The 25,089-nt window shown below is 39.9% G+C and overlaps 3 protein-coding genes and 1 long non-coding RNA gene across 4 annotated transcripts; 3 read left to right on the forward strand and 1 right to left on the reverse strand.

The window, feature by feature from the left end:
- Positions 1 to 117: 117 nt before the first annotated feature.
- On the reverse strand, positions 118 to 21,036 carry LOC5518880 (general transcription and DNA repair factor IIH helicase subunit XPD). The gene is made up of 30 exons (XM_001638767.3): positions 20,860 to 21,036; positions 11,938 to 12,037; positions 11,458 to 11,535; positions 11,048 to 11,110; positions 10,676 to 10,789; positions 9,536 to 9,652; positions 9,254 to 9,307; positions 8,595 to 8,657; positions 8,351 to 8,474; positions 7,878 to 7,974; positions 7,174 to 7,229; positions 6,888 to 6,941; positions 6,773 to 6,796; positions 6,605 to 6,678; positions 6,353 to 6,447; positions 5,819 to 5,937; positions 5,550 to 5,619; positions 4,916 to 4,985; positions 4,537 to 4,638; positions 4,389 to 4,452; positions 4,119 to 4,210; positions 3,960 to 3,989; positions 3,351 to 3,443; positions 2,790 to 2,862; positions 2,634 to 2,704; positions 2,137 to 2,220; positions 1,668 to 1,727; positions 1,001 to 1,048; positions 798 to 893; positions 118 to 518 (listed from the first exon to the last, which is right to left on the reverse strand). Exons 1-30 carry the CDS (start codon positions 20,862 to 20,864, stop codon positions 429 to 431), a joined length of 2,280 nt encoding a protein of 759 aa, XP_001638817.3. The 5' UTR covers positions 20,865 to 21,036; the 3' UTR covers positions 118 to 428.
- LOC116602335 lies at positions 6,443 to 8,341 on the forward strand. The gene is made up of 2 exons (XR_007312202.1): positions 6,443 to 6,828; positions 7,825 to 8,341. It is a non-coding gene; the product is annotated as an uncharacterized LOC116602335 (long non-coding RNA).
- Positions 17,050 to 19,449, forward strand: LOC116602329 (sphingosine 1-phosphate receptor 3-like). The gene has a single exon (XM_032363746.2). It carries the CDS (start codon positions 17,417 to 17,419, stop codon positions 18,287 to 18,289), a length of 873 nt encoding a protein of 290 aa, XP_032219637.2. The 5' UTR covers positions 17,050 to 17,416; the 3' UTR covers positions 18,290 to 19,449.
- Positions 21,037 to 21,073: 37 nt separating the features above from the next.
- Positions 21,074 to 24,916, forward strand: LOC5518884 (retinol dehydrogenase 11). Its single transcript, XM_001638829.3, has 6 exons — positions 21,074 to 21,204; positions 21,843 to 21,974; positions 22,436 to 22,585; positions 23,090 to 23,406; positions 23,980 to 24,202; positions 24,466 to 24,916. The coding sequence occupies exons 1-6, from the start codon at positions 21,141 to 21,143 to the stop codon at positions 24,771 to 24,773; spliced, it is 1,194 nt and encodes a 397-aa protein (XP_001638879.3). The 5' UTR covers positions 21,074 to 21,140; the 3' UTR covers positions 24,774 to 24,916.
- Positions 24,917 to 25,089: the final 173 nt, after the last annotated feature.

The following is a 25,089-nucleotide window of genomic DNA, read 5'->3' on the forward strand; positions in this document are numbered from 1 at the left end:
TACTAAAATACAAACCGAGTGCTTGGGTTACCTGTGACGGAACAAGAAAGAAATTCTCGCAAGTTTCGATAACTGCAACAAATGCATCTGATGCACACACAGCCCACATAACATTACAACATTTATAAACTCGTTTATTATTGTCTCATTCTTGGATCCTCCGAAAATATATCCTTTGTTTACTTGGAAATGCAATGTCCATCTACCACTGTTCTTACTTCTAGTTCCGAAGTTTTCTTCAACAAGAAACTGAGTTTTAAGGTCACAGTTCGGGTTAGAAGTTAGAAGTGATTTAATTACCTCTGTGAAATATCATAAGAATGAGTGAGTTTTGTGTATTTTCATTGTTCTATTTTCATAGAAATCTCAAAAACTACGAGCTGTGAGCTTAAATTCCCCTTGGTCTAGTCACAGTAGGTACGGATAATTTAGGCCATGGCGGATTGAATGATCCTCTTCTGAAACTCTTCCGACTGCACTTGCTCGAATGTCAAAAGCGACAGGCCAAGTTGATCCTCCTACAAATACAAGTGGAACTTGAAGCTAAGGTGTAACCATAAAACATATTTGCTTACAAAATGTTAGCCTCAATAAATTTCTGGAAGGATTTCTTTGCATCACATGGCTAGTAAGACTTCCTCCCATTCCTTTTCTTTCAGCTCGCTTGCGTCTCATTTGCGCAGTACATTTACACGTCTCCGCTTCGTCTACGCCTTATTTTCTATCTTCGTTTCCTATATTAGTCAATATATGCCTTTTAAAATGCATCCGAATCGAACTCTGCATATAGGACTCACCCGTTCAAATGGTTGCGCCATCTGTCTCAGGAATCTCTTGGTTATCTGTACACTTTCATCGGTAGACAGGTTACACAGAGACTCCTTAAGGTATTCCTAACAGAGCAAAGTTATACACATACAATGAGTACTATATCTTATTAATGAGAGGTTTTCGTAAAATAAGCCGTGTAAGATCAAGTCAAGGAAAGTTGGAAACAAACCTGTATCCACTTGGGTAACTTTCCTCGTTTGTCGACCTTGGAGAAGCGCTAAAAGACGACAGAAAATTTAGAAAAAAGAAGTCAAAAGACATGTGCTGGTGATGCGCAGGCATCTAAATCCAAATAGAAGCGAAGAAAGAAAACATTTTCACTGCGGGATTCCTGTGGAAAATGACAAAACATTACGCAGGATGGAGAGGCCTCAGTCACCCACGTCCTTTGAAGCCCAAACGCAGGAAGCTTATCAGATCTAAACAAACTCGAAAAGCCCTTTCTCTGATTTTCTTTATCTTGGTGGGCTTCTCACAGGCGTTTCTTCGGTGGTTTGTGCGCAATAAATAACTCTATCATGATTTATTCATACACGCGAAACCTGGGGAGCAGGAGTAGAGGAAACGGGGCCAAACATCTCTTCTTCTCTTCTCTTGCTCTCGCGCGAACAGTACAAAACAAAATGGCGGCCGAAGCATCGCCTTAAAACACCACTAGTGGCGTGTACCTTGATTAGAGGCCCTCTCTTTTTCTATTATTTTATTCTTTCTATTTTGCTATCTTGCTTGCCCATGGACCACGGAAAGCCTCAAAACCAAGATGGCGGTCGACTAGCCGCGTTATCAAAGCAGGCTTCGGCAAACATTGTGGAACTTCCACAATGTTAGCAACTGACCTTGTCAGCGAATACCATGATACCATAGTCTGTCTTGCCCCGGATAGCCCGTCCAACACACTAAAAACAAACATGGAACATTTAGCGATGACAAGGAATAGGGCAAATAAAAGTAGTCAGTGAGCATTGAAATCCCGTGGGATTTTGGTCACGAAAGCAAACCACAATGAACACAAAGAATGTTATCGGCAATTTTAACCTATACTAAACTGCTTTGTACCACCAACCCAAAAATGGCAACCAAATTCAAGATGGCCGACATTGCTGTGCTTCTAGATTAAGCGAAAGTTGTTGTCCAACTTTATTTCTCGTCTCTGAACCCTAACGACTGATACATTCGTGATAAGCCCGAGTTGTCTCTGAACCTAAATCAAATTTTCCATATGTCCTTTTTTTAAAATTCAGGGGTTAGAGAGGAGAAGGGAGGGGGAAGGGTTGTTTTGGCTTAAGACGTTTTGATTTGGTATACCTGTGCTGCATGCCTCATGGCATCAAACGTCAGGAAGTCGTTTTCGCGGATGTTGAACTGCTCTCTAAGGTACTCCAGTCGGGCCTGCAGACAACCAGTGATACGAAATATAAGACATACTGTTACGTTATATTACACTATATTACGAGAGCGAAAGCAGTATATAGGGACCGTTACAGCCTTAAATATTCACGGTATGGGTCAAAATACCAGTAGCTAAAATTTGGTTTTTTTTGGGGGGGGAGGGCATTAGAGTGGTGGATTTACTATTGATGGGGGGGGGGGTTCTTTCAGAGCTTAAACTTTCGCACTTTTGCCGCAATTTTTTTGTTTGCTTTTTACTCGAGAGCCTCGTCCCTATGTACTCGTCCCAGTCCACTCATGACATATATACCTGGTTATATCCAACTCCCCCTCCCCTATGAAATTATTTTTTCTTGAATTGTACAATAAATTGTCAGGCCATAATACGCCAATGAGTACATTAAGTTAGTTACCTTAAGTATTCTGCTTTGTGTGTACACATAAGGGATTCCAAACATGATTACAGCCCTTCCGTAATGGTGATCTACATAAAACAATGTGACTCGCTAAACATACTCAAAAAACAGAGTCAAGAATTTGCATTTATTAATTTCCAAACATGCTTTTACCGAAGTCGATTCCCTCGGAGACTTTGCCCCTGGCGACAGATAAAAGGATCGCACCGCGACCGTTCTCACAAGCCTGAGGAAGGAGCAACAATACGAGTTAAAGGAGGCCTATCAACGCCGCTATTTTACCCTCCCGCATAGTATAAAATATGCTACAAAGCATAACTCTCAATCGCGTAATTCGAGCCAGTAACTGAGATTCTTTCAATCAGATGTAGTTGATTAAGTATCCGACTTTTTTGGCAAATAGATCGTTAGTCACATTGCTGATATTCGGATAAAAGATTTTGGAAGCTTTGGATCGCCTTGAATCGCACTTTCAAGAAGAACAGCGAAACGTTTCTTATTGTTTTAAATCAGTCTTTGAAGAGAAAAAATATCAAGAAATCTCGAAATGATAATCTAAAAACAAGCATTTATACTTCATTTAACAAATTCAATCGAAAATATCGCATTGGCTTTCCCAAATCAACCGATGGAAATGGATCCTTTCTCGCACTTTCAGTTTTGCAGGGATGACAAAATGGCGGCTGAGTGTTTCTCCAAAACCAGTTGCCTTACCTTTTGGTAGTTATGGAGGGCGAGGCTCGTCTCAGCGGCGTCTGTTGTCTCGATAAAGAGAAGCTTATTCTTTTGGATGTTACTGATGATACCCTGAAAGGAACGACATCAATTGTGAGCAGGAATGTTATCGCCAAGGCCAAACAATTAACACAGAGTGAGGGGCATTTATAGCGCTGGAACCAAAAGCATGTACAGTCTTAATGTATTCGCATACTTTTGATGCCCTCCACAAATCAAGTACGAGTTTTTGATAAGAATGGCGGCTTTTAAGACGACAGAACACGAATTGAAACGGCGATATGTGGGAATACGTTTTGCGGTTTAATTCCATCACAAATTGGATTCATTGTCTATAGATAGCCCTAAACGTTTGCGCTTGTTATCCGGCCGAACTATGCTGTGTGACATGATAACTTGCACTTTAGTTTTATTAAAGCCATTGAAACTAAAAAATTCTCGACCTTTTTATATTTTCAACTTTCCGCAGTAAATCGAAAATTTAGTGAGGTACGTCAAGACAAATCTATCTGTACAAGGCAAATAAAACGGGATGGTACAGTTATAAAGAATATGAGAAATTGACGCAAAAAAAAACATTTCTTTTACCTGGTCATGCCAGAGAGAGACCACGGATTCCTGGGAAGTAAATAGGAAGAAAATATCACAATAATATAACAAGTCACAATTACAACTGATGCAAATAAGATAAACTTCAGTTTTCGGCAATAGGTATCCATAGTTACATATAACATATCAATCACATACCATGTACAAATAACTCGTGAAAAAACAAACAATCCCATCAGGCACCACGGCCGACATCTCCGTCAATAGGTTGCCATAGTTACGTATGACGGCTGCATGTCACCAAAATAAACAAAGTCAATCGAAACATTCGTGACTGGGTTCAAATTCCAAGGCTGTCAAACACAAAACGGGGAAACCAAGTGACCTTGAAAAAGTTGTTAATAAAAGTCTATCATCTGCCATATTTTCAAACTTACAAAATATCAAAAGAATAAGAGAGTAGCTCACCCAAATCCTCCCTCATCTCAAACTTCGTCGTCATTGCAACCTGGTCACTTCCTCGGCTTACAATCTGGACACGGAAATAAACTTTTTAATACTGTTAAACAACAGTTCATACTAAGTTTAAATACTAACAAAAAAATGATAAGCTTACCATCGGACAAAGGCACGTCCGGGCCAGTGTCATAGTAAAGGTTGCCATAGTGACCGGACGGAAGTCTAGAATCTTTGGATACATGTCAATTGGAGAAAGTGTCTAAAAGAAAGGGAAATATTTATCACATGGTTGATCATTAATGGACATATACATGTTCGTTTTAAAGAAATAGTGTAATTGAAGTTTCTTTTATCTGCTACTATACTATTTTTGGTAGACTAAACTCGAGTTGTATGACAATTTTGTGTTGTTCCCGTTTTGTTTTCGAAAAAAATGCTGTTCCTAAGTATCCCATTTAAATAGGTTCATAACCTCATAAAAATGGCGTCACGCAAGTTCGATTCTGCAAAAAATGATTGCACTCGTTGAAACTCACCCCTGAAGTGATTACGACAGACTGGAATCTGTCGAAAACAGGTTTCACCGCGATAGACGCATCCATACAACTAGACAGGGAAAACAACAAAAGCTGTTATGGTATAAATTTGGGACAAATTTTGTACCCCAATCACTGTTATTCCTGTAAAATTCTAAAACGCCCTACAGCAGTAGCGGATCTAGGTACCCCTTCCACAGAGCTAGGGTGTTTAGAGTGCCCTCTTGTACTTTAGCAAGAAAAAGTGTCTTATGCAAAGATACAGAACATTTTATAATGCGTTTTTTTAACAAAACGCCAAGATAATAATGGTGTTAGAATCGCAGAAAGAATGGAAAACGCAATACAACATTTTCTTGGAAGTGCATTCCCACTTAAACAACATCATTGGCGCACTAAAAAAATAATAAAAACACCACCACTTCACATTGTCATTGGGTCTTTCAGCGAAAAGCTAGATGCCTCTGGACCTGAAACAAGGCAGCTTCGTGTCACCCAACATAAAGTGTTTGGGTTAATAAAGAAATTTACCATATATCTGAGACAAATTACGATTTATCAACTAGTCACCTCGACTACCTTTAATAACATGCACTAGTACACATGACAGCACCAATTTTAGGGCGTGGCATACCTGAAGTGCAGGATGGGGTTAGGAATAGTGGGCGTCCTGTCATCAAATGGCTCAATTATGATATTGAACCCTGAAACAGTAACAAAAACATGTCATAAAATAAAATCATATATGTTCGGACAATAATTTGATACTTAATAAATATTGGTGGTTTCTATTGTTGTTAATACTGATGTGTAAAGCAAAGCTGATACCCTAGCAGAATACTTCTAATGCTTTGTTTAGCTAAGCATACCGTGTTAGGCGGTCTAGACAGTGTAGGACTATACCTTTATTATAGGTGCTGACTAGCGTGGCAAAGTTCGCGATCAGCACCAAAGGACCGTAGTCCTGCATTTCAGGGATCTCTAGAGTGCGGAGCAGCGAGCTGAGGCGCTCAGCACAGAACCTGAAAGACAAGAATTATAAGACCTTTCTTTGAAAGGCACCAAGAGAAACATGCGATATTTGGCAAAAAAGGTATGTGAGTTTGACAAGACACATCTGATCGAACACATTACATTTGTCAAGATACAATACATGTGACCAAGGGCAGGATACACGTGGCCTTAAGCAAGATTCACTTGAATCTGTCACGCAAGGGCATACATGTGACATTTGGCCAAAACAAACAGTACGTGTGACATTTAGCGAGATTACGAAGGGCACGAAAAATGCGACATTTGGCAAAACACGCATGACCAAAGGCACGTGGATAACACGTGGTAATTGACAAAGGAAGATACACGTGACGATGGGCAATTAAACACGTGGACAATATTACCGATCAATTACTAATGGAACCCACAAATCCAAGGTCTAACCTAAGAGGCTTGCGCTCAATGCAGACTTGCTGATAGATGTGTTGCAAGAATGACATTGGGCTTTCCTGAACCACGTGTTGAATCCGCAAACGCGTCTGAACAAATGAACAAACAGCAGGGAATTAAACTACAATTGTTTGCAAGAGCCTGGTTAATGCAGACTGGATCGGCAACAGCTAAAAGTCTAGGAGCCTTGCACATGAGGGTAGTTAGGGAAATGCAACTGTAACTTATATACACTTGGGTTTGTACCTTTAAATACTCTATAAACCTTCTCATGAAACCAACAAAATGCTCAGCTTTCCGAATATTTCCTGGGACAGACTCTGCACAAAATTAGAAAAAAAATTGTGAGGCATTCTTCTTAAAGGTGAAGCTCAGGCAGAAGTACAAATAATAGCAAAGCTATCATTCTCTTACCTTGTAGCACTTCATCTGGGAGGACTGTTATGGCGTGAAACAATGAAGGGAAAAAGGTAAGCCTGAGTATTTTGTGCAGCACGAAATGGGAGATAAATGAGTCAGAAATGCTTGCCTGGATTTGAGAGGACGATATCTGTGTCTCTTGCTTCGCTTGCCTGACGTAAACCTGGCGTAGACAGTAAAACTAGTGTTTTGACTTTGGGGGGCAAAGGCTTGGACGGCCCTTAGCTTCAGATTAAAATTTGTCATCATAACTATCATTTGGTCAAAGGCTGCTACTATTTAAAGGTAAGTTTTTGTCCTTCTTACTGACCCAATGCCTTCTCTGCTATTTTTATAACACTCATTCTCAAACAAGTATTGTCTGACACTTAATCTTTGTGGCTAAGCTCACTGACCTTCTACAAGTCTGTTATATTCTTCTCTCAATTTCTGGGCATCTGTCGCCTTGATTCTGTCAAGGAAAGAAATAAAAATATAATTGGGAAAATGTTCTAATAAATCTATCAATCCATTTGTCAAGTAGATCTGCCAATCATCACATCTAGCAGTATTAAGAATATGCCAATAAACCGCATTCATCAATCAATCACATCTGTCAACTAGCAACATCTGATCGGCAACATCTGTAAATTATCAACATCGGTCAATCATAACATATCTGTCAATCATCAACATCTGCCAATAATCAACAGCTGTCAATCATCAACATCTGCCAATCAGCAACATCTGATCGGCAACATCTGTGAATTATCAACATCGGTCAACCATCAACATATCTGTCAATCATCAACATTTGCCAATAATCAACAGCTGTCAATCATCAACATCTGTCAATCAGCAAAATCTGATCGGCAACATCTGTAAATTATCAACATCGGTCAACCATCAACATATCTGTCAATCATCAACATCGGTCAATCAGCAACATCTGATCGGCAACATCTGTAGATTATCAACATCGATCAATTATCAACATATCTGTCAATCATCAACAGAAGTCAATCATCCATATTGGTCAATCATCAACATCTGTCAACCATCAACAGATGTCAATCATCAACATTGGTCAATCAGCAACATCTATCTATCAACTGCACACCTGTCAATGACTGATGCGAGGGACTCAACATTAGCATGACTTCTATCCAGGGTACGTCTAGAGATGGTCACGCTCATGGAGTCAATACAAACATTATCTGCCGAGAAGAACAAACAGCATGTGTGATTAGCAGCACAATCAGCACGCTCATCAAGTCAATACAAACTTATCTACCATGAAGAACAAACACCATGTGTAATTAGCTGCAAAATGTTCGAGTACCACTGAGTACAAAACTGTAGAAATCTGAATTGTTAAATTCCTAGCAAGCGTGGAATTTGGAAAGGCAATATAAATAAGCATGTTTCTGGAGCGGAATGAAATCTAAGGAATGTGATAGCCCTTGGGAATACAATTTAAAAAGATGTCGAATAAAAATACCATACGCTAGGGCCAAGTTTGCAAAGGGTCTAATAATGCATCAAGGTTTCTTTATGAAAATAAATGTTCTTTACTCAGCATAAGGTGTTTACCTATGTTGTGGGCCTCATCAAATACCACCACTGCTTTTTTGTCCAGTTCCTTGGAGACCAGATCTGCTATCTTAGGGTCTAACATGTAGTGGTAGCTGTACACTATTACGTTCGCATGATAAATCTGCAAACAGAAAATCGTTATACTGTTTGCATACCAGATTGGCAGCTACTTCAAGTACTTTTGCCAGTCGCAATAATACTCAAATGTGAACTGCTTGGAGCTCCCTTAAATGGTACTCACAGCTCTTCTTGCCATAAAGTATGGACACCATCCTTTCTTCCGGCCAAACTGTCTCAGGTCATCCTGCATTACCAGGAAAAAGTGTCAAGACCAATTATTCATGTTTCTACAGCATTTTTGCGTTATTTCGTTTTCTGATTGGTTGCTATATTAAGTCAAGGATATAACAGGTTTTTTGTCATTCATACAATCCTTGCAGGTTAACTTAAAGTGAAAGGAACAAAAAATCTTGATCCACCTTCGCAAAATTTGGTTCTAGTAAATGTATTCCATCCTTACTAGGACACTAAAAGTAACGAAGATAGTAGGGTTTTGAAGCCAAAGTTTTCTATTTTCACTTATCTGCTCACTGCAAACACTAATTGCATGCGCTTTCTTATGCATTACGTAATTTCTTGTTGTTTCTTTTGTAGAACACAAATTTTCCCTAGTTTCCCGCGGCATGTAAGCAATCATTTTGATCATGAGATGGCAAATATCGTGGTGTTTATTAGAACATTGGCTGTGCTCAATCGTTTGACATTGATTTGAACACTAAAAAAATCCGTATTGAGACACACTGATGTATTATTCTCGCTTTAATACACTTGTTACCTTTAGAAGGTAAAACAAGGATATAGATGAGTTCTATTGTATATTTCTGAGATAATGCTTCTCACCAAGTTGTAGCTTCCTGGAGGCATCTTTTCATCTCTACCCAGAGAGTCAAAATCCTGAAACAATTCAGATTGGTGAAATGAAATTCTTGATAAATCGTTATTGTTTTTTGTTGGGAACAACTTGTTTTTGGTGTGACTAATTTGCTTTTGCTGTGAATGTTTTGCCTTAGCAGAGGGAGATTTGCATTTGGTGTGAGCAATGTTTTTCTTTTGACCCTTGTGGGCCATGGTAAACAATAAGACACTAAGCTCTGAGACTATTGGTTATACCGTCATACTCACCTCATAAAAGTTGCACACAGGGACACTGGAGTCTTCCTTGTGTTTGAGTCGGACAAATGACGCTGTCATGGAAAGACATTTCCCATCAACCTTTTTCCCTTCTCTCTCTCCAGCAACCTTGAAGTGTGTTAAGAAAAATGATTAAAATCAACAGCAACAACCGCAGCAGGAAAAGCAACAACCTTGGCTATGCCCCTATAGCCCTCTTAGCAAAAATAACATGTTTGACTATACCACTTTTCCTTAACAAAAGGACCCCCCTCGGCCATGCCCCTATATACCACCCTCCATAAAGGCCTAATCCTTGGCTATGCCCCTATCCCTTAATGAAGGATACACCCATGGCTATACACAACACCCCTCTTAATTAGGCCACACCTTCGGCTTTTCTCTGATTCCTTAATAAAGGACACACACTCGGCTATTCCCCAATTCCTTGATAAAGGGCACACCCTTGGCTATGCCCCGAACCACCTCTTAATTAGGACACATCCTCGGCTATTCCTTAATAAAGGACACACCCTTGGATATACCTCAATACCACCCCTTAATTAGGACACATCCTCGGCTATTCCTTAATAAAGGACACACCCTTGGCTATGCACCACACCACCCCTTAATTAGGACACATCCTCGGCTATTCCTTAATAAAGGACACACCCTTGGCTATACCTCCATACCACCCCTTAATTAGGAAACACCCTCGGCTATTTCCCTATTCCTTAATAGAGGACACACCCTTGGCTATGCCTCCATACCACCCCTTAATTAGGACACATCCTCGGCTATTCCTCAATTCCTTAATAAAGGACACACCCTTGGCTATGCACCACACCACCCCTTAATTAGGACACATCCTCGGCTATTCCTTAATAAAGGACACCCTTGGCTATGCCTCCATACCACCCCTTAATTAGGACACACCCTTGGCTATTCCCCAATTCCTTAATAAAGGACACACCCTTGGCTATGCCCCACACCACCCCTTAATTAGGACACATCCTCGGCTATTCCTTAATAAAGGACACACCCTTGGCTATGCTCCACACCACCCCTTAATTAGGACACATCCCCGGCTATTCCTTAATAAAGGACACACCCTTGGCTATGCCTCCATACCACCCCTTAATTAAGACACACCTCTGGATGTATGCACAGGTTCTTCCTGGAACTAAGGGCTAACGCAAGGATGTTGGGTTTCTCTCCAGTCTCACTTTCGTAGTATTCTGTTAATTTCTTCAGCTCTTCCATAACCTTTGATTAAAAAATCATAATCAAAATAACAAAAAAAAACAACAGACAAAAAAACATTACCCCCATTCCAAGGGAGGGTACTTGGAATAGCAATGGTAAATTCCCAACTCATGCCTGACGTGCATCATTCTGAAGTAAATGTGCATAAAATATATACAATTTTGTGAATAGTAGGGGTGGGACCGAAACAGTTTACAAGGAGATTGAGATATCTCCAATACCCATATCTTTCATGGGTACAACACCCACGTGTTTTACCTTTTCTATCTCTGGAACTGTTCTAGAGCAGTAGATCAACTTTGTCAATTCTAAAGGTTTGATCTGAAACATAAATAACCACATATAATAAGTTATACAGAGATGAAAAAATGCTTGTTTGAGTACCGACATAAGTTGCAGCTCTCAAAATCAGTGCCCCCATATGGGCAGGTATGAATTCATTTCTAATCTTAAACAATTATTTTAGATTCATACATTACCTTGGAGATTGCATACTAATATATGTTAATCTGAATTTTAAATACCAAGAAGCTATCCCATCTAATTTAATTCTACCTCTATATCAAGCCCCTCCCCTCGAGGGCTAAAATTTACAAATAATCCCTCCCCCCTCCCATTCCTTAAGAAGCATAACACATATAAAAAAAGAAGAAGATGAAGATGCTTACTTTGAGGTAGGCCACAATAAGTGAGAGGAGAGAGACAGTTTTTCCAGTTCCAGACGGCATCTCAAGAAGACAATGTCCCTAGATTTGATGATTTGTCAAATAATGATGGGTAAGTTCTATTTTAGATGATAAACTATGTGAGTCTAAAGATTTTTCCGCAAAAATTGTTCAGTTCAACCTAATAACTATAATGTGTGTAGCAAGGATATGGCATGGGGAATGCAAAAACACAGTGATAAGTTAAGCTGTCAAATGACTACTTGGCATTTTATTCCTATGAGCTAGATAATGTAAATTGTTCTAATTCTAGGTTAATTGATCAATAATTAATTAATGCATAATAATCAACATTCCAGAAGGCAATGGGTTTTTCTCAATTTTCGCAGTCCTAGAGTTCTTACCCTCCCTTCCCATTCCTAATAGAAATCTTGGATCACTTGTGGTTGAACATTAAAGAAGATAACATTCCTAGCAATGTACCTTGGCATCCAGGGTGCGTTTGAGCTCCAGCATGTAGGAGTACTGCTCTGGGTAGATGTAGTCATACGGGAAGTACACAAGCAAGCCATCTATGTTAAGCCTGCAGACGAACATTGAAAATCACTAATTTAGATCTTTGGGCTACAGAAAAATATCGAAAAACAGTTATATAGATATTTGAGCTACAGACAAATAGAAAACATGATGATTTTAATGAATATAGTTATTTTAAATTTTGCAATTTTTAATTTACATAACATTTAAGCTGTCAGTTTTAACAGCTGACTGAAATAGTAATTGTTAGCGAATTGTAAAGCATGGACCAAGGTGGCAAAGACAGCACCTGTGTAGTATAAAGAATGGTGGTTATTTTCAATAAAATCAGACAACACTCGAGCTTGTCTCGAGTGCGCACTACAAACGTGACATTTGGTAGCAGAGCAAAGTTTAAACTAAAAAATTATAAACTTAGTATAACAAATAAGTATAACAAATATGTTTTAAAGCAGCAAACATCTAAATTATAAAATTAAATAGTAGACAGAGCCTAAATAATAAATCTTAGTTATAAATTAATTCAGCTTAGAAATGCCTGTAACAAGATCTAAAGCAGAAGAAAGAGAAGCAACGGAGGAAGTTTATGAACAATAATATATAGATTCAGGCACTGCCAAAAAGCAGAGCCAGTCAGCAGTTCACCCCTTGTGCCAGGTCCAACCGCCGTCAGCAGTTCACCCCTTGTCCCAGGTCCCATCACCGCCAGCAGTTCACCCCTTGTCCCAGGTCCCATCACTGTCAGCAGTTCACCCCTTGTCCCAGGTCCCATCACCGCCAGCAGTTCACCCCTCGTGCCAGGTCCCATCACCGCCAGCAATTCACCCCTTGTCCCAGGTCCCATCACCTACAGCAGTTAATCCCTTGTCCCAGGTCCCATCACCGCCAGCAGTTCACCCCTCGTACCAGGTCCCATCACTGTCAGCAGTTTACCCCTCATCCCGGGTCCCATCACTGTCAGCAGTTCACCCCTCGTCTCAGGTCCCATCACCGTCAGCAGTTCACCCCTCGTCTCAGGTCCCATCACCGTCGGCAGTTCACCCCTCGTCCCAGGTCCCATCACCGTCAGCAGTTCACCCCTCGTCCCAGGTCCCATCACCGCCAGCAGTTCACCCCTCGTACCAGGTCCTATCACTGTCAGCAGTTCACCCCTCGTCTCAGGTCCCATCAACGTCAGCAGTTTACCCCTCGTCCCAGGTCCCATCACCGCCAGCAGTTCACCCCTCGTGCCAGGTCCCATCACCGCCAGCAGTTCACCCCTTGTCCCAGGTCCCATCACCGTCAGCAGTTCACCCCTCGTCCCAGGTCCCATCACTGTCAGCAGTTCACCCCTTGTCCCAGGTCCCATCACTGTCAGCAGTTCACCCCTTGTCCCAGGTCCCATCACTGTCAGCAGTTCACCCCTCGTCCCAGGTCCCATCACCGTCAGCAGTTCACCCCTAGTGCCAGGTCCTATCACTGTCACCAGTTCACCCCTCGTCCCAGGTCCCATCACCTACAGCAGTTCACCTCTCGTCCCGGGTCCCATCACTGTCAGAAGTTCACCCCTCATGCCAGGTCCTATCACTGTCAGCAGTTCACCCCTCGTCCCAGGTCCCATCACCGTCGGCAGTTCAACCCTCGAGCCAGATCCCACTGCCGTCAGCAGTTCCCCCCTCGTCCCAGGTCCCACAGCTGTCAGAAATTGACCCCTCGTATCAGGTTCCGCAGCTCTTTACAATGTGTCCACCAGTTTCATCCTATCTACATGTATCGACCCAGAATGTCCCACAATCTGAGGTTCTGGAAAACTGGCCACTGTTCGGTTTTACAGGGATAAATTCAACCAAAGTTGACGTAGATGCCCCGATTCTTCGTGTAATTTCAAGTCAAGTACACTGATTTTTAGAGGGTATGCCCATGTGAGTTTCTCCTGGATACGGGAGTGGATGTGACGCTGGTCAGCTCTCAAGGAAACTAGAAATAAGCGACGTGGAATATTCGCAAACACAGGAGACCCTAAGAGTTCTGAATGGAAGTCTAATAAATGTTCTTGGTAAGGCTGAACTGACTATTAAGATCGGAGAAGCAATCACTTGGCATGAAGTTTGGAGTTTCGATGGCTGTTCCAGTTATTTTGGGAGACTACTTGCTAAGATCGACATGAGCCAATGGCAATGGTACCTCGTTGTATTGTAACTTTCAATCAAGATCAGATCATTCTCTGAGAGAATTGAGGAAGGAAGAGTGATTGGTAAAAAAAAACCCCTAGGAAACCTGTTGCACCTGCAGAAGAGACATTACAATATGGAAATGGCGGCACTATTGTTGGAAGGTCATTAGTGAGGAAGGAAGAACACGTCCATGTTCGAGTTGCTGATTCTGTCTGCAAGAAGAGAAAAACTAAGGAAAGGCGTGCCTATCGCCGTATGTAAGCCCTATGTGAATGCTGTAAAGCTAGAAACAAGAGAAGAGTCGGATTAGCAAGAACCAAAAGCAATGACTCTACAAGAAAAGATGGAACTCAATAATGCCTTCGCCCGTGCTAATCTGAAAGTCTCAAGCGACAGAATAAAGACAAGATATTTCTCAGGTGGCACGCGGTCCAAGTTTAACTGTGGGGATGTTGTACTTGTACATCAGAGGGAGAAGGGGATGTCTCAAAACTGATGTCTCGCTGGGCCGTAACTAGGGACGGGCAAGATTAACGATATTCTCTATGAAACCCAAGGTATCTGCACAAATGACCAACTGGCTGACACCAATAAATGAAGTGCCTGAACAGTGTAGTGTTGAGGAAGAGAGTGTCGCCCAAAGTCCACCTCGCAACCAGACGGCAGAAGAACTTGTTCACGGTATGCAGTCTGATGAGTTTGAAAAGATTGCGGATGCGAGTGGTTTAGTTGCTGATGATGAGCCAAAAAATAATTATGAATTCTGTGAGGAAGGTCCAGGCATCACACAAGATGATGACTATCGTGAGGAAGGTCCTAGGAGGTCTAGACGACAGCGATGGCCTCCACAATATTTCATCCATGGTAGCTAAGAAGGTGAGCTGTATTTCCAGACGAGATGTGCCTCTGATCTTTCGTAGATGAGCTGTATTTTCAGACGAGATGTGCCTCTGATCTTTCGTAGATGAGCAGTATTTCCAGACGAGATGTGCCTCTGATCTTTCGTAGATGAGCAGTATTCCAGACGAGATGTGCCTCTGATCTTTTGTAGATGAGCTGTATTCCAGACGAGATGTACCTCTGATCTTCCGTAGATGAGCTGTATTTCAGACAAGATGTGCCTCTGATCTTTCGTAGATGAGATGTATTTCCAGACGAGATGTGCCTCTGATCTTTCGTAGATGAGGTGTATTTCCAGACGAGATGTGCCTCTGATCTTTCGTAGATGAGCTGTATTTCAGACACGATGTGCCTCTGATCTTTCGTAGATGAGCAGTATTCCAGACGAGATGTACCTCTGATCTTTCGTAGATGAGCTGTATTTCCAGACGAGATGTGCCTCTGATCTTTCGTAGATGAGCTGTATTCCAGAGGAGATGTGCCTCTGATCTTTCGTAGATGAGCTGTATTTCCAGACGAGATGTGCCTCTGATCTTCCGTAGATGAGCTGTATTTCCAGACGAGATGTGCCTCTGATCTTTCGTAGATGAGCTGTATTTCCAAAAGTGATATGTCTCCGACCTTTCGGTTTGTGTACAAGACAGCCATTGACGACTTGTTTATTTAGTTTAACGCTGTGACTGTCAGGGACGACAGTTTTAGTGAGAGGGGGGGGAGGGTAGTGTTATAGATCGATAGATCAGTTTAATTGCAACTCTTGTAGAACTAACTTCTAAATTATAGTTGCAGTCAGCAATACAATAATTACAATAATGAATAAAGAAATAAAGTACAGAAATTCCACGTTACAAAATGTCTATAGCATAATGGTTTGTGACAAAAGATGAAAATCGGGTCGTGTTATTTGGCTTAATGTTATATACGCCGTGGGATCTAAGGGTGTATCTGGTATTACGCTGCGTAAATCGGATCAAATGAGTGTTCCCATATCATTTCTGATATTGTATCTGATGTGTTTGTCTCTAAAATACTGCTTTGTTCATCGCTAGCCAATGCCTTGACGGAATGTTTTAATTAAAAGTTATTAATACAAATGATGTACCCATTATACACGAATATACTTCAACTAATGCAATCAAGGTAGACTATAGACAAATTGCGAATGCCTTACACCACAGGTCATGGTCTTTCTTTCTATCATTGGTTATAATTCCAGATAAAGGCAACATTGCCGAAACGTAGAACTGTACCCAGCGGTAGAAAAAAAATTATTTAAGTTTCTGTATTCTCTATTATAGAGATTCTTGTCGAGTTGGCTGTCTCGGAAACTCGTGAGCTTGTAACATTAGAATTCAATATGGCTATATAGTCCAATCAATCTACGGTTTAAGATCGGACTAATTGCAACACAAGGTTTTTAAACGTGTTTGTATTAATTTATAACATACTAAAAGTCTAAAAAAAATCGGAGCACTAAAACAAACCAAAAAACCGCATCGAATTTCCACATGTAGGCAAGGCTTGTATGAAAAACCGCAGGAATCACAAATCATGAAAATCACAAAAAAAAAATTACACTTTAAAAAAATATTTCTACACGATCTGGATAAAAAACAAAGTTATCTGGTATAGCTTATCTGTTTTGGGCAAAATCCACAGGTTTAGCTATTTTTTCGGGTATTTAGAAGAAAATTCAAGCACATCATGTAATTATTTTCATTAGTTTGAGTTTGTTTGATTTTAATGGCGTCGATCTCAAGTTTTTGCAAGACTTTTTGCAACACTATACAGATCTTGTGAGCAAACAGCACGACCTCGCAATCGGCAGTACCCATTGACAATGACGTCGTACATGTTACAGCTGTCGTTTTAGCACTCAATTCTAGCGCATCCCTAGAAGATGCGCTTTTCTCCTTTGAGCTCTGAAGTTTTCCTCCAGCATTGTTAGACTTTATGATGAGTTTACTGGCAGAATTTTTTTTAATAAAAATAGTTTAATAGTTTAATATCAACCACGACGAAAACTGATTTCATTGCGATATGGTGTTGTTTTTTTTTTCACTATCAGCGGTTAAACAAATTGATAGAGATCTAAGTACAGGCCCGTAGCTAGGGGGGGGGGGGGGGGTTCGTTTGACCATTTAGCGGACCATTTTCTCTTAGGTTGCTCGCCTTAGCTCGCAGTGGTACTCAATTCTCCTTCATCAGGGCGGGACATTGAAGTCGCGTGGGGAGGTTCTTCCGCTCCCCCCTGGCTACGGGCCTGAAGTAATAGCATATAAAAAGGCCCATGCGACGCATCCTGCTTACACTCCTTGCATGTGAAGTTTGCTTTACCTTATACTTCATAATTTCTTGGTATTTGGCGGACTATGGATGGCAACACTTCCACAACCACATCTTTCCCAGTCATGGCCGGGACCTTCGCCTTTTGTTCTATGGGAGTTACACTTATTTTCCTCAACGCGTTAACTATTTTGACCTTCCTTGTACACAGAAATTTGCGTAAACGGAGCCTTTTTCTCCCTTTAAACCTTTGCTTCGCGGATATGCTTGTCGGTGTCACGTCTTTAATGTACGGTTCTGAGCTAACACACTTTAAAAACCCTAGCAGCTTAATGAGACATTTAATGTCGCCGAATTCGACGACAACGTTCGACAATTTTACTGCGACCGCATCTTTCGCCGGTCTAACAACTATTTCCATGGAACGGATGCATGCAACGGTGTGGCCAATTCGACATCGCAATCTGGATAACCATCCATACTTCTTTGTCATTGCTCTAAAATGGGCTTTTTCAGTTGCTTTAACCATCATTCTGACCGAATTTACTTCGGTCTACTTTTCAATTGCAATGGCAGGTGTTGCGGTAGGCATTCTCGTTATCTCTATTTCGTACATTTTAATCTTCGTCACTGTAAAGCATCAAAACGCACAGTTCCAAGGTCACTCGACGTTGGCCCAGAAGCGTGAAAGACAGCTTGCGAAGACGTTGTTTATCGTGACTGTCCTGTCTCTTGCCACCTGGGCACCCGATATGATGTGGATTGTCTACAGAAGAACAGCCGAGAAAACGGAGAGCTTGCTATCCGTACTAGCGCTTGACATAGTGCTCAATGTAGTGCGCTACTTAAACTCTCTCATCAATCCTTGTATTTACGTGCTGAGGATGAAGGCGTTTAGACGAGCTTTCGTCAAATTGCTGTGCAGACGCAATAATAACCTTGTCCCATTGGGATCCTGAGAGACTCCCTCATGAAATGAACACGTTTTGTTGAGAGCATGAATTTTAGCTAAGACTGCAGAAAACAAGATAAAAGTAAATAGAATAAAAGGCGATTATATGCCCGCCCTTTCAGGAAGCAAAAATACGAATGTTTCAATTTAAGATAAATCACAATATTTAGTAACCAACGCCTTTCTACATAAAGTTAAAATTAAAGCAACAGATGCCCAAAATGCCCAAAGTGTAATAATATCCACACACTTGAGCATCTAATTGTTTGAATGCCCACATGTTTCTCTATTTTGGAACCGTTTTGAGATTTGACGGGCAAAATGCACCTTGCAATACATTCGCCTGACATTTGGGGTGGTCTTGTATGGGGATAATAAAACAACCCCAAATAATGAAATATTGAATTTCGCTTTAATCATTGCTAAATACCATGTTTATGCCTATTTCATTCAGGAAACGCATTTTTCTTTTCAGAGCTTTCTCACTATTTTACGATAAAAAGGTAAAATTGAATACGCTACATAAACAAAAAGCTGAGAGAAGGTGGAATGCTGAGTCGTGGATCGTGGCTTAAGATGGCCTTCATTAATAAGAAAAAAAATGGAAATGAAAATTAGAACAAGTAAAAAACAAAACAAAAATGAGCTGTTAAAGTAAATGTATACATGTATACTTGTAAAGAAAAGATAAATCATAAAAAATGATATCATATAAAATGATATTATAAGCGGGAAAGCGCCTTTTGTGTATAAACTGTAACATGTGTCTCATAATATATTGTCTTGTAAATTGTAAACATATATATGTAATAAAATTTATTATATAAAAAAACCCTAAGGTATATCCAAATGAACCAACATAGATTTTGATCCCTTAGAGATAACAAATGGGTGTGGTCTATAGATTTTAGACCCTGAGGGATAGCTGTTAAAACTGACGAATTTAAGTCACTTTGTTATTTAAGTACGATAGTTTCTTTTTTAGTTTCTAGAGAGTTTTGCCCGAGAGAATGCTCATTCTGTAAGTTGCGGAATTGCTTGAGGATAGCACCTATTGCTACTGCACAGATCGTTTTGCGCATGCAAGCTCAAACCCGCGGGAATCCCGGATCACGCAACTGCCTCACGCGTATGCTCTGGACTTGGGGACCTGTTATTATTTCATAAAGAAAAAATATCTAAATAATCAAAAGCTTTTGGGTTTTGTTAAACAATTCTTACATATCCACTTCTACGGCAGCTTGGTTTGATAAAATAGAATGCATTCACATTCCAAGTTATGATCGTTCAAACTTTACGCAGGTTATTGATTTAACACACAAGCCCATGTAAACACGCTCTCATTTGGTATTTAAGCTCAAGTTCTTTCGCCTGTATCCGATTCCTTTTGACATTAAGTCAAGTTGCAAAGCTTTATTGAGGTCTCTGTAGGTTCAAACATATTAAGTTATTTCGTACAAAACATCCCCTCGCAAATTTACTTATCGAACGATGATTTTGCACTTTTTTAGATTATTATGCAACAGTACAACAGTAATGTGATCAATTGTAGCAGGTATTTTATCTTTGTGAAAGAGAAAAGTAACTGGAATTCGATGTGTCCTTTAGAACAGTTCAATACAAGCAATAATAAGATTAGTTTTAGTATCCTAATTGCTAAGTGGTTAAGGTCATAGTATCTGAATCCGTAGTTTGCTTAAGGGCGTGGGCTTGAATCCTCCCCACTGAATATTTTCTTTTTTTTCTTTCTTTTTTTTCTTTTTTTAATGCATTGGAGTTTTATACTGTTCATCAATACTTTTTATAGTATGATTATAAAAAGAAATAACCTAGAAATATATGATAATAACATTACAGTTGTAAATACTTGCCTGCAAAAGCTACATGCATGTTTTACGGGCCTATTTTTTAATGTTGTTGCTTATTAGGACTATTTTTACAATGTCCACTACTTGTAATTTGAGCCTTATTTACTTAGCTGATATACATGTTTTTTTTTATGAAATAATGCTGAGTCAGCAGTTTTTGCTAAAATAAACGCTAATTATCTCGAAAATATGTGTGGTGACACCAATTTTTTTCACTGATTTAAATAGCCTTTGACATGATCTTCAATGCCAGCATAGTTATATTCAAGAGGTTGCAGCCCCAATACCTAACCTGGGTACCAGAGGCTCCGAGCTTCGCAGTGACTCTTTCGCTTCCCTCAAATCGTTGTCGCCGCAAAGACCCAGGGTACCCCAATACCATAAGAGGAAGTGTAATTTTTTTATCGGGTTATCAAAATTGAAATAGCCCAATTAGCCAATGCTGATGAAGTTGCTTTGTGTGATACTAGTATCTCAAATTTTTAAGGTATAGCACATTAGACAGGAAAAATTACTTTATGCATATATAACTGGTAAGTTATATACTTACTGGGGAAAGGAACGGGGCACTGGGTTCACAAAAGGTTACTTCCCTTATAGAAATATATTTTACCGTTTAAATAAATTGATACTTTGTTGATAAACAGGACGAATAAACTTTCTCTATTCTAAGTTAAGTTAAGCTTATATCACGTGCGTAGAAACTTACTTCATGTTGAGGTGACTAACTAGTCCAAGCTATTTGGCAAAACGCACACGGTTTCCCCTTAAAGTCGTTGGCTATGTATACATTTGCAGCAATGTTTTGTTGTCGCGTTCAAAAATATACACAAGCGGTAAAAATTGCAAAACTTATCCATGTTGTTTGTCCGCCATTTTAGTTTTGACCGTGAGAGACTAGTACTTTCTAGATTCCTGTGTTGAGCGCGGAATGCCTGGTGATGATGGATCGACAGCTGTAATTTTTTATAACAACAAAGTTGTGTGAACATGACGCGCTACATTATCCTCGTCATTTTACTTGCTTCTTTATATTTAGTTTATGGAACACAAGGTGAGTTACAGATCATACTATTTACTTTCTACATGGCAAATTTGATCGAAAGGTATCAATCAATAGGGCCTTATTTTTACGGCCGCGTGGTTAGGTTTCTAACATTTTCCTAATGTGAGCTTCTTTACATCTAGCGGTTGATTAATTATTTAACTTGCGGTACATCACTAGATTTATCCATAAAACATGCAAACACACTCTTGGTCCATATACAATCGATATAAAACCTGTTTCCCTTTAGAAACTAATAAAAACCACAGCAGATTTCACTAACTCACTGCCGCACGATCATTTATGCAATACCTTCTAGTTCATTAAACTTTTGCCTAAGTCGTCCCTATTGGTTGATGTGTTGACGTCTGTTTTTACTCATCCCTCAAACATTTGAGCGTTTCATTAAAGTATTAGCTAATATCTAATCTGTAAGGTCTATTGACATATTGAAATTGTGTATACAATAATTCCATTTTAACCAAGAAAGTATTAATTTTGCCATAAAGCAAAATCAATATTTTCTAACCCAACAGTATTATATTATATTGGATAAATTCCTACTGTAATCCACCTTGTAACTGCTCATTCTCTGATGCATGTTAAGTTACTGACGACTTACTGGTGTTTTGATCATCATACCCCAGATATTAAAAGTGCCCATAAATGCAAAGATCATCACCCGAAGTGTGTAAAGTGGGCAGCAAAAGGAGAGTGTAACAAGAACCCCAAGTGGATGTTGGAACATTGCCGGCAAAGCTGTGGCCAGTGCTCACAAGGTATGATGAAGAGTCTTTAGTGTCTGTTGATCCAACTTGCATAACACCTGTATTTTCATATGCTATGAAACCATATGCAAATGAGATGTTCATGTACATAAGTAGTGAATTACATCGTTTAGATCACAGTAAATTTAAACCCATCCAACAAATAAAACAGCTCAATTCTTTTATTTAAGGATCGAATTATACAGGGTAAGTTTTGAATATTCAAAGCAAAAACTAAACAACATTGGCATGCAAGACAGATCAATGGAATTGTGCCAACTGCAGCTTAGAAATCACCTTCTGTAAAGGCAACTTGTATTTAAACTGCATATTGTATGTATATGTATGTTTTTACATCACATGGCATTTTGTATACAACAGACATAAAAGTCTTATTTATGCAAGTTCCTTTATTTTTTAAAGTCTTCTCTAGTAAGCAGTTATTTATAGATGCTCTTTTCCTTTATTTTCAGCCAATGTTCATGATCTTCTTCAGAGGGCTAAATCCCAGCAGATTTCTGATCTGATGATCATACCATACATTATCCTTGCTGTGATAATTGGTTTCTCTATAAAAATCTACTATAGTGGCGCAAACTGTAGCAGTGATGAAAAACTAAAAGGTACAACATAGATAAACCAGAGATGGCTGACTGGTAGCATGAAAGAAGGGGGTCACAGAAAACACATTAAAAGTTCAGTGTATTTGTGTGAAGTAAGCTTATTAGTAAAAAATGTACCATGATGAAGGGGGGCTGAATTGAAAAAAATGAATAATAGTCATGTAGGGGGTGAAGAGGGAGAGGGAGGGGGCTGAAGTTCACCAGTTAATGAGACTGTGATAAGGAAGCATGATGATATATGGGACCTTGATTTTTTTAAATCAATAGTATCCCTGATTATTATTATTATTCATTATAAAGAAACAGATTCTAATTAAAGGTTTTCAAGCCTAGATTCTTTGATTTTGTGAAATGCCAAAAGCTATTGCAGCTCTTTTGGCACTAGCTTTGATACAGTGCCATAACAGGCCTTGAAATATTGAGGGGGGGAGAACCATGTACATGATTTACATTACTCAAATTACAACTACACTTCCCTGATAGAATTCATTACTTGCCCTCCAGGTAAAACAGTTATTATTACTGGTGCAAACAGCGGCATTGGCATGGAGGTGGCTCGTGACTTGGCCTGGCGCAAGGCAAGAGTTATCATGGCCTGTAGGGATGTGCACAAGGGTATGAAGGCGGCGGCCGAGATTGTGCAAAGCGCAGGTAACATGGACGTGGAGGTAAAGAAATTAGACCTTGCCTCATTTGCCTCCATCAGGGAATTTGCTAAAGAGGTGAACGAGGAGGAGAGTAGAGTGGATGTCTTGATTAACAACGCTGGATACCTTGGCTCCCACAAGAAGACTATTGACAAGCTAGAGTACACGCTACAGGTAAGCCTTGAAGTACATGATGAGAATCTAGGAGGGCATTGCCAAGATTCATGAGACACACATACCAGTTCACCTCCAGATCAAAGATTTTTTTCCCTGTAAGTGGAAGTTTTTTCCCAAAAATATTGAGACACTTACACTTTAACCGTCTTAATACCAGTCTCCCCGCCCTTAGGGTGGATTTGGATAGGGGTGCATTTTTAAGGCTACCCCATTAAAAGTCCAAATATAAAAAGCAGTCAATAAAAGCAGTGTTTCCACTTAGCCTCGGAGGATATTTTCAAGTTGGACTCGCCTTGACTTTGTTCTTGAATCATCAAGAACCTTATCTCTACAAAGTTTTGAGACCCCCGCCTAGTGTGGTTGAGTTGAGAGCTATGACTTTGCTAAGAATAGCGCCCTTTGTACACAAGCTTTGCTATGCACTTAACGTGGCAGTAAGATCTAAAACGTTTTTTCTAGATTTTCTATTTACACACAATTTACCGTACCATTTACTCAACTATCACTCACCCCCTAATCGAATATTTGTGAGCATACTATTTTTTTTTCTAAAGTTCTAAGTGTTTGTAGGTTAACTACCTGGGCCCCTTTAAGCTTACTAACCTCCTACTGGGGAAGCTAAAGACATCAAGTCCTAGTCGTATCATCAACGTCAGCTCTCATCAGCACAAGAAAGCCTCTATAGACTTTGACAACCTCCAAGGTGAAAAAAGCTATGGGCGGTTTGCTGCTTACAGCCGTAGTAAGCTGGCGTTGATGTTATTTACAAAGCAACTGGCGAACAAACTTGCAGGTTAGTAATTAGTGAACTTTTTTTTCTATTTCACACGACTTGCGTTTGTTTTGCCATAAACTAGCGTTGACTTTGCTTAACAGCCACCCGCTCTAAATTATCAGTTACATTCCCGAAGAAATTTCCACTTGACACATTACAATATTGAAACCTTGAAGTATTTTAGGAGTAAAAATAATGAAAATATTTCGAGCAATGACCATTTCCCACCACCAACTCAAGGTCCCTTAAAATGTGTCTCTTTCTTGTATTCAATACCACAGGTAGCAAAGTCACAGTAAATGCTCTACATCCGGGTCTCGTCTGCACAAATCTGTTTCGTAACCTGCGCTTTTTGCGGATATGGGCAATCCGACCAATCTACTGGCTAGTCCAATATTTCTTCTTCAAGACGCCAATTCAGGGCGCACAGACCACCATTCATTGCGCAGTAGCCCCGGAGCTTGCTGATGTGACAGGGAAATACTTTGTAGATTGCCAAGAGGCGGAGTGTGGAGAGGTGGCAAGGGACGAAGGGCTTGGGAAAAAGCTTTGGGAAAAAAGTGAAGAGCTCTGCGGTATAAGTAGCTAGATAAAGATATTATTATTCGCGATAATTTGATACGGCATGCGCAACTTATTTAACGCTATGTAGTTAGTACAGATGAGACTGGATGTAGCAAAATGGTAATACTTTTTTGAGACTGAATGTAGCAAAATTTTATTAGTTTTAAATTTTGTTTAAATTTGATGTAAGGAAAGTAGAGTGGTTTTCATTAACCCAAGAAACAAAGTGTAATAGTCAAAGGGTAATAGTCAGGAAAACACAAAAGAAAACAATAGAATCAAATCACAAAGTGTAATACGCTAAAGTGTAGTTCACGGGTTAATGAAAATCAGTCTAACAC

Source organism: Nematostella vectensis, chromosome 7 (genome assembly GCF_932526225.1).
Source record: "Nematostella vectensis chromosome 7, jaNemVect1.1, whole genome shotgun sequence".
NCBI classification, from domain to species: domain Eukaryota; kingdom Metazoa; phylum Cnidaria; class Anthozoa; order Actiniaria; family Edwardsiidae; genus Nematostella; species Nematostella vectensis.

Coding starts and splice junctions, on each gene's coding strand:
- LOC116602329 (XM_032363746.2), top strand. CDS start 17,417: ATGGATGGCAACACTTCCACAACCACATCTTTCCCAGTCATGGCCGGG.
- LOC5518884 (XM_001638829.3), top strand. CDS start 21,141: ATGACGCGCTACATTATCCTCGTCATTTTACTTGCTTCTTTATATTTA. Junction 21,975..22,435: donor CTGTGGCCAGTGCTCACAAG/GTATGATGAAGA, acceptor CTTTATTTTCAG/CCAATGTTCATGATCTTCTT. Junction 23,407..23,979: donor AGCTAGAGTACACGCTACAG/GTAAGCCTTGAA, acceptor AAGTGTTTGTAG/GTTAACTACCTGGGCCCCTT.
- LOC5518880 (XM_001638767.3), bottom strand. Junction 6,448..6,604: donor GGTTTATAGAGTATTTAAAG/GTACAAACCCAA, acceptor TCATTTGTTCAG/ACGCGTTTGCGGATTCAACA. Junction 4,453..4,536: donor GGACGTGCCTTTGTCCGATG/GTAAGCTTATCA, acceptor TTCCGTGTCCAG/ATTGTAAGCCGAGGAAGTGA.